We start from the raw sequence: 16,155 nt of genomic DNA on the forward strand, positions 1-16,155 counted from the left end.
CAATAAAAATGTATTAAAAAGAAAAAAAGAAAAAGAAAAAGCCTTCAATAAATAAATAAAATAAATTTTTTTAATTAAAATTCTGCCCAGGATTCTCAGACATATGGCTATTGGTGGTGTGTCCAAAAGACAGCAGTACTATAGCCACCCACCTGCCATTAACAAGCCAATGACTGAATTACCAGTTCATTTTGGGATGGCTAGTGCTCTGCCCATAAGCTCAGCTTCAATCTGGAAGCTCTTTGGCTTCAGTGCCCTGTGAATTATTTCAGAAAACTGACTTGGGGGAGAAATTGAATTTGAATTGCAAATTTTGACCTTAAGTTTTGAGTTATTTTTTTAACACCTTCCAAACATTTAAGAATAACTATTAACCACCTCTAAGTAATTTCTCATATACATAAAATTCTTACTATTTGTTTTTGTTTTTATTTTTGCCCATGTTATACTCAGACCATGCATGGATTACAAGGACCTAATTTCTTTGGGTAATCTTAGATATCTGTCCACGTGCAGGATACCTATCATGAGAATGATAAGCTGATTTTTTTCTCACCATCCTATTCCACAGCAGAGTTTCTTTTTATGTAAAGTGCCTTTAGAATTGAACCTTTTTGTAAGGAAATAAATGTTACTGATAGATGGAACAGGCAATAAAAGCATCATCTGAAAATTTATTAATGTAACACCACGGATCTGTTCAATATGGAAGATAGTTGGTAATACTGAGGAGTGTTTTGAGTGATGAGTGATGTGGAGTGGATCTGGATTGATATGGCAGTGGCTGTGGGTTCATATCAGAGACATAAAGAAAATGCTTTGTTCTCTTATCCATCATACACATTTAATCATGGAGATTTCACCGTGTGCTTATTCTCTTTGTAAGTCAAATCCAGAAATGAAAAAGGAGAGTTTTATATGTTTTGCCTGACAGTAGTAATGTTAAACTGTGAACAAATTGGGATGTTCTTTTAAAATCCTGTGATTTATCTGACGCTATTTCCCCCCTTTTAAAATTTAGTATGCTAGTGCTGAACAAAAGCTGTTAGCGATCCCAGGGAACAGGAAAGTTGTTATGGCATTTGCTGAAGTGCTATCTAAAGTGAAAATATATTCTGTACACCCTCCTCACCATCAGAAAACAAATGAGTAAATAAATCACAGAAGCTGAAGTAACCAGGGCACCAGAGTGACTGTCAGCCAGCCGCTGGCTTCTCTACATCTTCATTTAATTGTGGTATGGTGTGTGTTTATGTTTTTAACTAATTGGACCATCATTAACCATGGAAGTGGGAGTGTTTTTTTAAACCTATTCTATGGTTAGTCCACCTGACATTTCTGATAAAATCATCAACTCCATGATGATGGGAGCCTGGGAGAGATCCTGCCTACTGGTAGCATGGCTCACAAATAGAGAAAGAGTCAGATTCTCAGATAGAATTATCATTGAGGATAAATCTCCACATGTCTGAGAAAGGCTAGTAGCGATCACCAAGTCTGTGAATAGAGCCTAACATCAGAAATCAGAAATTTTAGCTTAGATTCATGCTGTTACAAGTGTGTAAAGTGGTACATGTCAGCTCACATGGCTTAACTCTGACATATAATATGAATATTAGGTGCTATTTATTATTTTTTGTGTTTCAGAAAGAGCACTTCATGCTAACACAATCTCAGTCTCTGCCTTATGTGATAAGTCCTAAATTATAGCTTTATATATTTTTACTATGAATTTGTAAGTGGATTTAACACATGGTCAGATTTTCAAAATGAAAAAAAATTCTGTTCTGACTCCTACAGTATCCTCAAAATGGATGTTTCTTCATACCCCATAATTTCATTTTACCACCTTCAAGTTAAAAAAAATTCAAGTACTTACGGATATTTGGGTTTCTTCCCCCTATAGTACTAAAAGATAAGGATGGTCCCCATCAGAAAAAAAAAAAACAACAAATGAGCTGGAACAGAGGAGAACTATTATTGCTGTCAGGTACATGCATAGGCTTTGTGCCCACCAGCAGAGTTAATAAAAATAATAAAAATAGAAAGTTGAGTGAATTCCCCTTATTTTTCTAAAGCCTTGCAACCAAGAGATATTTGTAATTATTCCTCCCACAAATAACTGTCCTCAGAGAGGGCTCATGTTGAGCATGATTTCCTCAGAGCATTAGTCATATCCTCCACTAAACTCTCAGTACTGAATGTTGCTTCTCAGGCTGTTTGTGTCATACATGCAGAGGATGGAATGTGTTAAATGCAAAGTTTGGGCTATGTGACTTTACTTTGGGGGACTAAGAAGAAAAGTGAACAGCAAAAATAATGTGTTTGTTTGTTTTTGTTTTTGTGGTATTGAGAACCAAAGATTGAACCAGGGACATTCTACCTCTGAGCTACCTTCAGCTCTTTTTAATTTTAAGAAAGATCTTTGTAGATTGCTGAGAGTCTGACTCAATTGCTAAAACTAGCCTCAAAACTGTGATCCTCCTGTCTCAGCCTCCCAAATAATGGAATTATAGGTGTGTACCACCATGCCCTGATAAGAACATTCTTTTAAAAAGAGAAAAATGTACTTCTAGAAAAAAATCATAAGTACAAAACGTTTATTATACAGGGAATTTTCTAGGCATTTTTAAGCTTAATGGCATTATATATAAAAAATATTCAATCTTTATTAACATCTGAAATATTTATTCTCCCAAGTTGAGTTTTAAAGATGATCAAAATACTAGAAATTTAAATCCACAAGAGACCTTGGAGTGATTCTATGTACATTTTACAGCTGAAGAAATGAGGGACAAAAAAGCTATGTGAAGACTAAAGTCTACACAGTGAGTTAGTGGAAGAGCTAAGAGAGAATGTAGATGGTTTTTTTTCTCCATTTGCTCTAAGATTTATATAAATATGGTTCTATCTGCATCCTGGAGGACAGACTCTTAGGTAACAGTGAGATGGCCCTTGGTAGGCTTTAAGAAGGCCAACTATACTTTTATCCCTTCAGAACATAGGCCAAGTGTTGTCTTAATGTGACATACCACTTTTCCCTCTGTCTTAATTTGGGCTCCTTCAATTATCCTCACAGTCCTTGGCTCCTACAGAGCTAGTGTCAAAGTCCCAGTGATGAGGTAGAAGATAGAAGGGCCCTCATGTTGAGGTAAAGCCTTTCATATACAGAACTGGGTAACACCCGCCACCATGGTGCTGAGCCTGTCGTTAGTGAAGGCAAAGCTGTTCAAGCTTCTCTCATTACTTTTCTTGAGATAGAAATTGCAAGAACATGGTGGCCCCCAATTGCCATTTTTGCTGTCTCTTTTGGGACCCTGATGAGCATATTTCTCCCTATTTTTATTAAACCAAATGAGGAACAATAAGGTGCCTTTGTACATTGGAAAAACCTTCCTAGCAAGGGACTTGTAGACATATTCCCTTCCTTACTGTAGACATAGAACCTATCTTAGCATTGCTTGCTTTAGAAGCCACTGAAAGTACTTACAGGCGATTAATGTCATATGCTTCCATGAAAAAAAAAAACAGTCATAACATAGGGGGCTCTGGAGTCTCTGTACTCAAACAAATATTTCCCTGGGGTGTCTCATCACACTAATATGTAGTAGTTTCTGTTGTAATAGGTCAACACCCGCCATCCATAACTAAGTAGTATTCAGCAAGCTGTGGGTAAATATGTCTGTCTGTTTAATTTACACCTTCTGTCCCGCTGTACTATTAATAACCACCCCTGTTTTTTACTATCCAGTGAATATTGGTTTGGATGATTCATTATCTGTTCATTTTACTGATTAATAATAGAAATAAAATCAAATGTGTAACTTAAAATTTTATCTAAAGTGAAAGTGATTTATGTTCTCTGCTAGGGCATCTTTGTATAGAGGATTTTAAACTTCAACATGTATTACCTAGGGTGTTCTCTAAAATTAAAAACTCCTGGCCCCACTCCCAGATCCTGTGACTCACTTGGGCCAAAGTTTGCCAGGGAATCTGCATTTGAAGCCAGCAGCACTTTTTCTCTGCCTGCCTCAGTCCACTGAGCCCGATGCCAGAGGCTGTTGGCCCACCCTGAGTAACATTGAACTGATGATATGTTGTTTGTCATTGTTAAAGTAGCTGTATACTAAAGAATCAGAATTACAGGACGACTCACAAACTGTGAGGTCTCATTTTGTGAGAATGCCATTTTGATTACAGTTCACTTGACTTCTACTTAGACTTTTGGAGAAGCATCTCCTTTTCCCCATATCTATGTTAACTCCCCTCAAAGCCATCCTCCACACCATGCAGGGAGCTGTTACAAACACAAATGTGGCAAAACATTTCTGTTGCCACCATACACACATACACTTGAAACCAGTCAGTGACTTCTTGGTCAGTAGCTTCCCTTTTTTTAGGGTAAAGACAAAATTCCTCCACTTGTGGCCTGGTCCCACCTGCCCACCCAGCCTCATCTACTTCCCTGGCTCCATTGCTTGACCTTTCAGACTTCCTCAGCTGAATCCCTTCTACCCACCATGTGGTCAATTCCTAATTACATAATCCTCACTGTGCATTCAGACCTCAGCTCTGTCTTGAAACCTTTTCTAATCTTTCCTTTTTTTTATTTTTATGTAGATCATATTGAAAATGGCATACATTTAGACTGTATTTGGTGCCCCCTCCCTCCCACTTCCCTTTCCCCCCTCCCAACAATGAGTGTCCAGGTTAACCATGTTACATTCATAATTTTACACATAGTCGGATGTAGCTCCTCCATTAATCAACTTTAGCCATCTTCCACTCCTACCCTTCTATTCTAGCTTTGCTGAGGTTTCCCCTCCATTATCTTGAGTCTCTCTGTTATTCCTAATACTCCCTAGTTTGCACATATTAGAGAAAACATATTTCCCTTCTTGCTTGGCTGGTCTCACTTAACATAATGTTCTCTAGGTCTTTCCCATCTTCTTGCGAGTGACACGATTTTGTTCTTCTTTATTGCCGAGTAGAATTTCATTGTGTGTATTTCCCATAATTTTGCAATCCATTCATCTGTTAATGGAGACGTAGGTTGGTTCCGTATTTTGGCTATTATGAATTGTGCTTCTGTGAACATGGGTATGCATATGTTACTATAGTTCTCTGATTTCAACCTATTTGGAAAGATACCCAGGAGTGGTATAGCCAGATCATATGGTGGATCCATTCCCAGTTTTCTAAGGAATCTCCACATTGATCTCCATAGCGACTGAACTAGTTTGTACTCCCACCAACAGTGTAAAAGAGTTCCTCTTTCCCCACATCCTCACCAGCATTTGTTGTTATTTGACTTGTTTATGCTTGCTACTCTGATTGGGATTAGATGGAATCTCAGTTTAGTTTTGATTTGGATCTCCCTGGTGGCTAATCTCTCTTTCATACCCCACTATTACCATTTCTCAAATGGCCTGAAGCACACCTTACAATATGATCTTCCACATGTTGTGACTTTTTCCTTCCATAAGACTATAAACCCCAAGATGTGTTTTAATACCCTGTGGCCATGGCATCTTCTCCAGGGCCTGGCACATAGCAGCTGCTCAGCAAGCACTTGTTAAATTGATAAACTCACTGAAGCAAGGTGACCTCGTGAACATTCATTGAGTCCTATTACATGTTGGGCTGGAGGAAACTGGCGAAGTTAAGGTAAGGAAGACATAGTTATACATTTTAGGGAACAGCAGTACTGTGGCCATTTTCTATCATAATTCTTAAAGCCTACTGACTTATGGAAAGAGACAGTCAGAGCAGAGCTGTGCCACCTGCTCCTTGGATTAACCAAGCTCCCTGGACTACCATCTGTCTGCGTGGAACCGATGCAACCCAGAGCTTTGTGTTGATGGGTTTTATTTTACATAGGCCTGGTGATGCTGACTGCTTGAGAACAAAAGATGTGCACTCCCCCAAACGTGAATCATTACCTCGGTTGCCACTTAGAGAAACTTATAGCTCAAAGGATTGCTTTATGTACCGACAAGGCAAATTTTGATTTAAACCCTTCAGTGTTAACTGAGCTCCTAAATCTTTAGCTTCCTGAGTACTGGCTAGAATTTGTTGAGGAAAACAAGCTTAGGGTTTCAACCATGTATGAAATATTTAGGGAGTGGAAGTTGTCTGTGTAGTAGCCTCAGTTTTATAGAATTCAGTGCTGATTAAACTCCATAAAAATGAAAGCAGATCACCCCTAGAACCACCTTGTTCTCTGCACAGCTTGGCATTCTCATGAGTTGACTTGGCTTTTTTTCCTTGTTTCTATCTGGGACATTCTTAAGAAGAAGCGTTTTATTTAAAACTATGTGTTTCTGACCTTTGTCTTCACTTCTCTTGTTTTACCATATTTATCTCAGGTGCTTAGCTGGCAAAGGAACTAGTTTCTGACATGGTGTTTGATGGGGGGACAGGTTGTTGAAATTTAGATTAAATATGGGTACTTGATTTTTTTTAAGAATCTTGTCATGCTTTTATGAGTGAGAGATAAAGTTAACAGCCATCCTGTCTGAAATTGGCCAGTTGTGGTCTGCCAGTGGGAGATGCCCATATTTCTTTCAGATCTTTCTCTCTTACCTCTTTCTGTCCACTTATTTGTCTCGTTTGTGCATTCACTTCCAACATATCTTTCTCTTTTTTACTCACTCATTCTGACCTTCTTATTTGGTACATGATTAAGGAGAAGAGTGATAAAAGGGACTTTCACGAAAAAGCACATTTAAAGACTAGTCTGAGTAGTGCAAGAATATGGCTTTCAGCCATGGGTGGTGTCACAGCACAACAGATTTGTGGCCCTCCTTCCTGTCATCAGCACATTCACAATGCATCTGCTGCACCCTACAACCATTGAGATCATTTCCTTGACTCTGTATTGCCAGTATCTGTGATGGAGGGCATGTTTTATGAGAGATTTGCAAGCCTGGATCAGCCTGAAAGTACTATAAGTGAACACTATAAGTGAATCCTATGGGGTTGGTGCATAAACACCCCAAATTTTCTTCTGACTGAGAAGACATAATTCTGAGATCTGTACTTTGTACCATTTCTCTTATTCTCCCAGGGAGTTTGGCTTCAGTCACTTAGTAATATGCCACTAGGATGGCTTTCTTATCTTTCTTGAGTCTCTTCTTTATCTCCCTACTGGCATTTACTAAGCATTTCTCAAATAAACTATTTGCAGTCAAATTCTTGTTTTTGTAGACTCAATCTAGGCACTCACTAATGATTTTGAAACGCTAGCAGAGAAGTTGAGATAAAGGGATATTTTGCAGAGGAAAAAAAGCCTCAATTCTTTCACCAGTTGCCCTGCTTCTCTCTCCAAAGAGTTCTCTTCATATGGTCCCACTTTTGCTGTCTCGCCAGTGAAAGCTATCCTCTAGAATTCTTCACGTGGCTCCATTTCTCTTGTAAAAGGTCTCTGTGTGCCTCTGTGAAGCCCTTCAGCGGCAGTTCTCTACATTTCTTTCTCTTCTCTACCAAACTCTCAATGAGCATCTGAGAAAATGGCCTTTATTGTTTGCTCTCTTTATACTTTTTGCTTACCCCTGGACAAATTTGGCACCATTGTCACACTTTAGAACAGTTCTTAATCTCCCACTAACCATCTTCTTATTATCAAACATGGAGGTCCTGTTTTATTCCCTTGTCTTATCTGTTACTTTGAAGTGTATTGATGGCATTTTCTTCCTGAAGATAGTTTTGAGTTCTTAGAATTTTAACATGGAAAGAAAACTTAGTCTACCCTGGCTCTTTACATATGGGAGAAACTGAGACCTAAAATGTTCAAATGATTTGCCTAACAAAGTTAAAAAATTTAAAAGCTGATCATTAACCCAGGGCTTTTTATGTATCCTTCATGGGAGATTCTGATCTACCATGCAAACTGTTTTGAGTTAGTCCTGATTCAAAACCTTTAAAATATTCCTAATTTTTAGTCCTTACTATATACGGGCCTCACAGAGGGTCTCCTGCTCCCTCTCACCATGATCTTTCCCCATCACAGCAGTTAGGGTGATATTTCTGAAATACACATCAGAGGCTATTGCTTCCCTGGAGTTCCTTTTTACTGCACTTGGAATAAATCCAAACTCTTCTCAATGTTTTTTAAGGATTCCCTCCCTCACCAGTCTAGTTCCCTTTCTGATCTTATTTCCTGCTCCTCTTCCTCTTTTAGTCTTTCTCCTGCAGAACAGACCCTCCCTCAGCTTGCCAGCGAGGTGAGTGCAGCTCCTCCACAGGGCATTTCCCTGGCTGCTATTCTGGTGGCATTGTTCTTCCACCAGACCACTGCCCTACACTCATCACTTGGTGTCAGCTTCAAGGGATACTTTCTCAGATAGCCCTGTTCTGATATCACCATATCTATCTTTGTCCACAACCACACCACTGTCCATCATTTTATAGTTACAGTTATATTATAGTTATAGTTATATTGCTTACTTATGGTTTAGAGTTTGTCCCGCTTCCCAACATTAGAATATAATTTGATGCCGGGCGTGGTGGCGCACGCTTATAATCCCCGCACTTGGGAGGCGGAACAGGAGGATCGTGCAGGTTCAAAGCCAGCCATGCTGGCTTAAGAGACCCTGTTTCCAAATTAAAATAAATATATAAATAGGTCTGGGAGTATAGCCCGGAGATCAAGGGGCTTCCAGGGACCCCAGTACCACCAAAAAATAAAAAATAAAAAATAAAAATAAAATAAAAATAAATAAAAAGGTAGAATATAATTTGATGAAATAGAGGAACTTTTGAATTTTTTAGTTCTCTTTCACCTATGTCAGTAAATGTGCAATAGTCATGTTCAATAAACCTTCATTGGATAAAAGAATGAACAAATGAATGAAGAATTGGTATCTGGATTCTCCTGTCTTACATCCAAGAACCTTTGTCCTCCTTTACTCCTTATTCCTATTACTCTACTACTCGCTCATTTTTTCTCTACTATATTCAAACTTGTTGCCTCATATGCCAACAGGTGAAAAACTTGGTCCTGACTAGGAGTCTTTTTCATTATTCTCAGTGTCAGCTCCCACCCTATGCCTCTCTTATTACTCAAATTGTATCATTATATCAAAGTTTAATTCAGATTCCATTTTTATGAAATCATATCTCATAGCCCTCATTGTTCTTCAAATGACCCTAGTATTTTATGTAATCTCAATATTCATTTATAATCTACATTTACTTGAATTATTTCTACTTGTTTCACATAATATTAATCATAGTGTGCAGGTACTTTAAATATGTGTGTCCTGTGTAGGAAGTCTTCATTATTTGTGGGTTCTGTGTTAGGAAATTTGTCTTGTGACTAAAATGTATTTTCAATCCCCAAATTAATACTTGTGGTCCTTTCATGGTCATTCATGGATATGCCAGGAATTGGAGTCATCGACAGGCATATTTGGAGCTGAAGTCAAACAAGATGACACTCTGCCTTCTTGTTCCGGCAATCATACAATAAGCATATGCTCTATTTGCAGCTTGTTTAGTGCCGTGTTTTGTGATTTAGACTTTTTGTTGGTGATTTTACTGTTGAAAATTGCCCTGAACATAGTGGTGAGCAGTGCACAGTGTTCCTGTGCACAAGAAGGTAGTGATGATTCCTGATTGGGAGAAAAAGTAGATAAGCTTTATTCAGAAATAAGTGATGCTCTGGTTGGCTGTTCCAATGGTAATGAGGCAACAATATAAAAACCCTTTAACTAAAATACACAGGAAATGAGGTTCTGTATGGATTGGTTGGTGGAACTGCTGTGACTCATAGGAATTTAACCTTATATTTCCTCTAGGAACAATGATTCAGTATTTGCTAGTTCCTTGTTGATGTCAGTCTTCTAGAGAAGAGAAAGAAATAAATAGTTACTGAGACTACCTGCCCAAGATCATTTGCCAAGCTGCAAAATGGCTGATCTAGAATCTAGCTTTGAAATCCCAAAGTCATTTGTGTTCCATTTGTTATAATAGTATTTTTTGTGTGTTTGTTTCAATTAACTACAGAATCACAATTGTTGTAGTGTGTGTGTGTCTACATATGTGTGTTTACATAAATATACAAAGTACAAGTGGAATTTGCTGAAAAGGCAAGGGAAATTATAATATACAAACAGAAGATGAAATGTGCTTAAAAATCTGTTTGCTTCGTAATTCCATTTTAGTGATTACTTACAGTGATCCCAACTATTAAAAAAAAATGAAAGGACTTGTTTCAAAGCTCAGTTACCAATACATACACATTTCATATTCTTTATCATCAAAGTACAAGTCTGATCACTAGTCAAATCTTAACAAATAGAGCTATAAAAATACTGCCGTGACTTGGATGCCCCTTGCCTTTTATACATACACCATATATATGCCTAGCATGGATCTGAGATACTCACACCTACTATAGAAGTGAACATACCTGCAGATTGTACATGGTCAGAAAAACACAGGCTTGATTTCATAACAAACCAATACTATTTATTTATTTATTTATTTATTTGTGCTAGGGATTAGACACAGGGGAATTCTACATCTAACTTATACCCCCAACCCATTTTACTTTTTTATTTTATTTAATTAACTACTGTATTTATTTTGATATTGTGGCAATCATGGGGGCATTCTAACTCTGAACTATACTCCCTAGCCCTATTTTATTTTTTGTTTTGAAATAGGGTCTTGCTGGGCGTGGTGGTGCACACTTATAATCCCTGCACTTGGGAGGCTGAGACAGGAGGGTCACGCAGGTTCGAAGCCAGCTTTGCTGTTTTCAAATAAAAATATAAAGCACCAGGACTTCTTAATTGGGCATTTATTTACATATAAAGATAATTGGAAAAATGATATTCTGAAATCTGTACAAAACAGATACATATAGATCAAATTACGGGTTTTTGTGGTCTGCAGTGATACAAACACAGGTACACACACACACACACACACACACACACACATATATATATATATATATATATATATATATATATATATGTTATATATTCCTACATGAATATTAACACTTTTCCCCATTCCTTTTTTCTTCTGTTTCTTAGGCTGCTTCTTTTTAATAGATGGCATGAGTGCCATGGGGGTGAGAATCCAATCTTATTTTACTTCTGTATTTGTGAATGATCTTAGCTGAGTACTAAATATAAGAAGTCTCTCACCATTGATAATCCAGTGTATCCCAGATGGTTGGCAACCAGCTATATTAAAGATTTCTCTAGTATTTTTAGAAATCAAGTGATGGAATGATTTTGCTTGGCTTTATGGAGCAAGGTCTTGACATACACATGCAATAGACAGGATTTCATGCCTATCATAATCTCTCAACACTCCTTTTTTTTGCTTGAAAGTCAGAGTCACATACGAGTCTCAAACTAACACCACTGAACTTCCAAAAAGCTGCCATACCCTAGGTGGGGTGAAGAGCTTCCAACGGGGAGGTGAGGCAAGATGGCAGCATCTATGTTGCCTCGAGGCTGGGCTACAAACCCAGAACTGCTGGAGAAGAGATGGGCAGGCATTAACAGCTTTGTCATTGTTAGGCCGAAGGAACAGAGGTTTCAGCTTAGAATCCTGAAATCACAATTTCCATATTTTATGATAGTTTCCTTTTCCTTTATTAAATGGCTGCATGTCCAGTGACCTTAAATTTCCTCTATTTGAGGAGCTCAGCCTTTCACAAATCAGGGCATCAAGGTTGATGTCTTTTCTCCCCATTTTAAAGCACAGCTGAAGTCCATTGTGCAAATAAAAGTGGATTGATTGTGTGAAACCACCTTGGGCTTTGCTGGCTCGGCTGCTTCTCCAGCTGGGCAGGGGACATCTGCCCTCAGAGGTGGTGACTCAGTGGTTTTGCCCTCCCAGAGTTCAATAAAAACATTTACTGTGTTTATTAATATAAGTAACACCTAGATTTTTTTTAAGCAAAATCTTCTCTCCCCTATCCCTGGAAAAAAAATGAAAACGCAGTAGAAGGATTCCAAGCTTCTGAGCCTTAGACCACTGCTTATTTTCCAACTGAAGATTATTGAAAACAATCATTCTTTCTTGCAGGAAAAACTGTCAGAGGAAGAGAGGAAACACAAGGAGGCTTTGGATGATCTTCACATGGTGGTAGATGAGGACTCAAGGAGCGAAAGCAGCAGTACCGATGAGGAAAAAGAAAAGACCAAAGTGCTGCTGGAAAAATTGAAAGCTTTAGAGGTAAGAAATGGAGCTGCGTTTATACGCTCAACAAAAAATAACAATGCCCTGCTTTTATTGGCACTGGTTTTAAGTGAGTATAAATCTTCCTTTCTCGATTCTCTCAGACTGATACAATTGAGTGTCTACCACTGAGATTCTTTCATCAATGATGAACAAAATTTAAAAATTTGGAGCACTGAAAGGGTCTTAACCCAGTGACGGTGTTTATATTGCCATAAGAAGAGGATGTAGGACAATAATTCACTTTAAATTCATTTCAGACCTCAAACTGCAGGCTAAAATTACATGCTTCTTGCTGCACATGGCTGTGTGAAGCTTCATTTTCCTTTTATTGAATATAATGAGTGAATGAGTGAATGAATAAGCAAAATATGCAGTAGTATGCAAAGATGATTTTAAAAATGTGCATATATATGCATATGTATATGTATGTATGTCAGCTGTACACGTTTGTAGTCCCAGCACTTTAGAGGCTGAGACAGAAGAATTGAAGGATCCCGGCCAGCCTCAGCAACCTAAGGAGACCCTGTATCAAAATAAAATAATAAAATAGGTCTGGGGGTAGAACTCAGAGGTAGAACAGAGCTGTGTTCTAACCCCAGTACCACCAAAAAGTATGTATGTGTGTGTATATGTTTTATATATAGATATAGACATAGACATAGACATAGATATAGATATAGATATATGTAGAAACACTTTTTAAAAATCATGTATAGAGCCGGACGTGGTGGTGCACGCTTATAATCCCTGCTCTTGGGAGACGGAGACAAGAGGATTGCACAGCTTCGAAGCCAGCCTTGCTGGCTTAAGAGACTCTGTTTCCAAATTTAAAAAAAAATATATATATATATATATAATTTTATATATAAATTTTATATATAATTTTTATATATAAATTTTATACATAAATATATAAAATTTCATATATTAACTTTATATATAAATATATAAAAATATATAAATAGGTCTGGAAGTGTAGCCCAGAGGTAGAAGGGCTTCCAAGGAACCCCAGTACCACCAAAAAAAAAAAAATCATGTATAGAAGTTCAATATGTAAAAAACAAATAAGAGTAGAATTGGATCTAGGCTAAAGTGTCCATAAAGGATATTTTTGGAGATTGCACTCCTCCAAAACAAAATTTGAAAAACACTGGTCTCTTACTTAGTAGCCACTGACATTTCTTCAAGTATTAATTACTGAATTTTCATAGCAGCTATCACAGAATATTGTAGCTACAGGGGCTGTTTTTTGTTGGTTGGTTGGTTGGTTTGATTAGTTGTCAGTGGTTTGTACTGGAAGATGAACCCAGAAGCATTCTACCTCCAACCTATACTCCCAGTCCTATTTTATTTTATTTTATTTTATTTTATTTTATTTTATTTTATTTTATTTTATTTTATTTTATTATTTTTCAGTACTGGGTGTGAAACTCAGGGGCATTCTACCTGCAAGCTACATCCCCAGTCCTGTTTTATATTCTTTATTTTGAAACAGGGTCTCACTGAGTTGCCAAGTACCTCACTAAGTAGTAGCTGAGGCTGTCCATGAACCATGATCCTCCTGTCTCAGCCTCCTGAATGTTGAGACTACAAGCATGCGCCACCATGCCTGGTTTTATATTATATTTTTATTTTGAAACAGGGTCTTGCTAAGTTTCTGAGAGCCTTGCTATATTATTTAGGCTGGCCTTGAGCATGCAATTCTCCTGTCTCAGACTCCAATGAATGATTAACATTGGAATTATACTAGAATTATAGGCATGTGGTGGAAATATAGGTCTATGCTACCTTTCCCTGCTGTAATTATTGGTTGTTGATTGAAATATCATTTGCTAAAAAACTCATTGAAGATTTTTTTTTCCTAATAGTTTGTTTATCTCTCTTCCCTCTACTTATAAGGGGCCTTGACCCATGGTGAAAAACAGTTCTACCATGGGGTCTGCTGAATCTTGAAAACTTTCACAATGTGAAGAAATAGGACCAGGAGGGAGGTCTTGTTGCTTATGCTTGGCTGCAATCTCATTTCTATCCGCCATATTGTCTATAGTGAACCTGTCCTTTTTATTCCAATTTTCTCAACAAATATACAGCAAAATGTCTAAGGTTATGGACTTTGGAGCCAGACCCCCAGGGTTTTTTATTTATTATTATTTTTTGTAATCATACATCACTTTGGAATACAAGACTTGAGAGAATATACAAGCACATATCATCCAATAAGCCCTCATCCAATCCCCATTCCATTCCCTCCCCCTCTGTCGATCCCATGCTTAATTGGTAATTATCTTTGATATATTTGTTTATGCACCTCATAAGTTTTAAAGAGATTCCATCCTCCCCGATCCCCTCCCTTCTGATTGGCCACCTTAATTGCTTCTCAATAGGGCCTTTTTTACTACTCGACCTCCTCCTGTTACCCCTCTCCTCCTAGTTCTTGCTAATTAGGGGAAGCATCTGGATTTTATTTTCTGTGCTATTTCTATGTGCATGCCTCATTGCAAGTTCCGATCCCACTTGACGGCCCCAGTAGTGGTCTGGCCACCAAGGGTACTCTTATCCCTACCTCGCTGGCTCCAGCACCGGCTTTGCCTCATGGGAGGCCCCGATCCTGGCCTCACTGGCCCCCACACAGAACTGACCCCTCGGCTGGCTCCACTCCCCACCTCAGAGGCCCCAGCACTGGCCTAGCCTCACGACAGGCTCCAATCCCAGCCTCACTGACCCTGGCAACAGCCTAACTGCTTGACAGGCTCCTATCCTGGTCTCACATGTCCCAGCTCCATCCTTGCCTCATGGCAGTTTCCAATCTCAGCCTCGCTGGCTCTTGCACCGGCCTTACCCCTCGGCAGAGCCCAATCCCAGCCTTGGAGGTCCTAGCACCAGTCTTGCCTCACGGTAGGCTCCAATCTCGACCTTGCTGGCCCCGGCACCGGCCTAACCCCTCGGCTGGCATCAATCCCTACCTCGGAGGCCACAGTAGCAGCCTTGCCTCACGGCAGGCTCTGAACCTGGCCTGGTACCTCTGAACCTCACCCCTCGGCAGGCTCCAATCCGGCCTTGGAGGCCCCAGCACCGGCCATACCCCCAGGGTTTTGTTGGAATCTCTGCTCTACTACTCTCTTGTGTTAAAACCCTCCAAGTTATCTGATCTCTCTGCATGTTTCCTCAGTTGCAAAAAGTGGGAGAAATAATAGTAAATAACTATACAGAAGTGATGAAGAATAAATTAGTTCGTTATTCATATAAGCATTGCCTTACACTTGGTCTCTTTTGTTAATTAACTCCTAGGCTGCTATCTCTAAGTCATTTTCTCTATGTATCTGAACATGATGATTAATATGAGAACTATGAATTTAAAAAAGTCAGCTATTCCACACCATTATTGCTGAAGGCAGACAGACGAGCAACTGATGTCAGACACAGGGCAGAAGAGAAATCAACTATGGGAACCTCTGGCAGCTTCCCTGGGCAGAGGGCCAGGAATCTCTTGTTTCTGCAAAGGTTCTCACACTTAGGTCATTTTACAAGGTCGTCATTGTAAAAGGTAGGAAAGCCTTCTCGAGGGGGACTGAGGTTTCTGTTTGAAAACTGCTAAGAAAACTCCCAGCTTTGTCTTCAGCCTAAGTTAACTGAGTTCTGTAAGAGGAACGAGTTGATACTGCATGTATGTAAATTGTTAGTTCTTATTTATGATTACAGTCAAAACTGTCCTCAGTTCATCTCATTGTCAGAGACAGTTTTGTGAAGGGTATTTAATTTAATCAAGCTAAGAGGCATTTAAAAAATATCTTTGGCAGAAAATGTTGTAAAAACTTCAGAGTGGAAAAGAAAGTTATATTTATTTTGGTCTCTTGCACAGAGATCTTTACACTTTGAGCAACAACTCTTTCATCCAGCATTAGTTGTATGCAATAAATGATATCTTTAAGTGCCACAAAACCCCAT

At 38.7% G+C, this 16,155-nt stretch overlaps 1 protein-coding gene across 1 annotated transcript in view; it reads left to right on the top strand.

Annotated features, from left to right (window-relative positions):
* The window catches only part of NCKAP5 (NCK associated protein 5), a gene marked incomplete at both ends in the record, with an annotated part of 891,793 nt that overhangs the window by 570,325 nt on the left and 305,313 nt on the right, over positions 1–16,155 (top strand). The window contains one exon of the mRNA XM_080689066.1: positions 12,055–12,204. Coding sequence (XP_080545192.1) covers positions 12,055–12,204 — 150 coding nt within the window. The remainder of the gene's footprint in view (positions 1–12,054; positions 12,205–16,155) is intronic.

The sequence above is a fragment of the Muscardinus avellanarius genome (genome assembly GCF_963383645.1).
Source record: "Muscardinus avellanarius genome assembly, chromosome: 2".
Lineage (NCBI taxonomy): Eukaryota > Metazoa > Chordata > Mammalia > Rodentia > Gliridae > Muscardinus > Muscardinus avellanarius.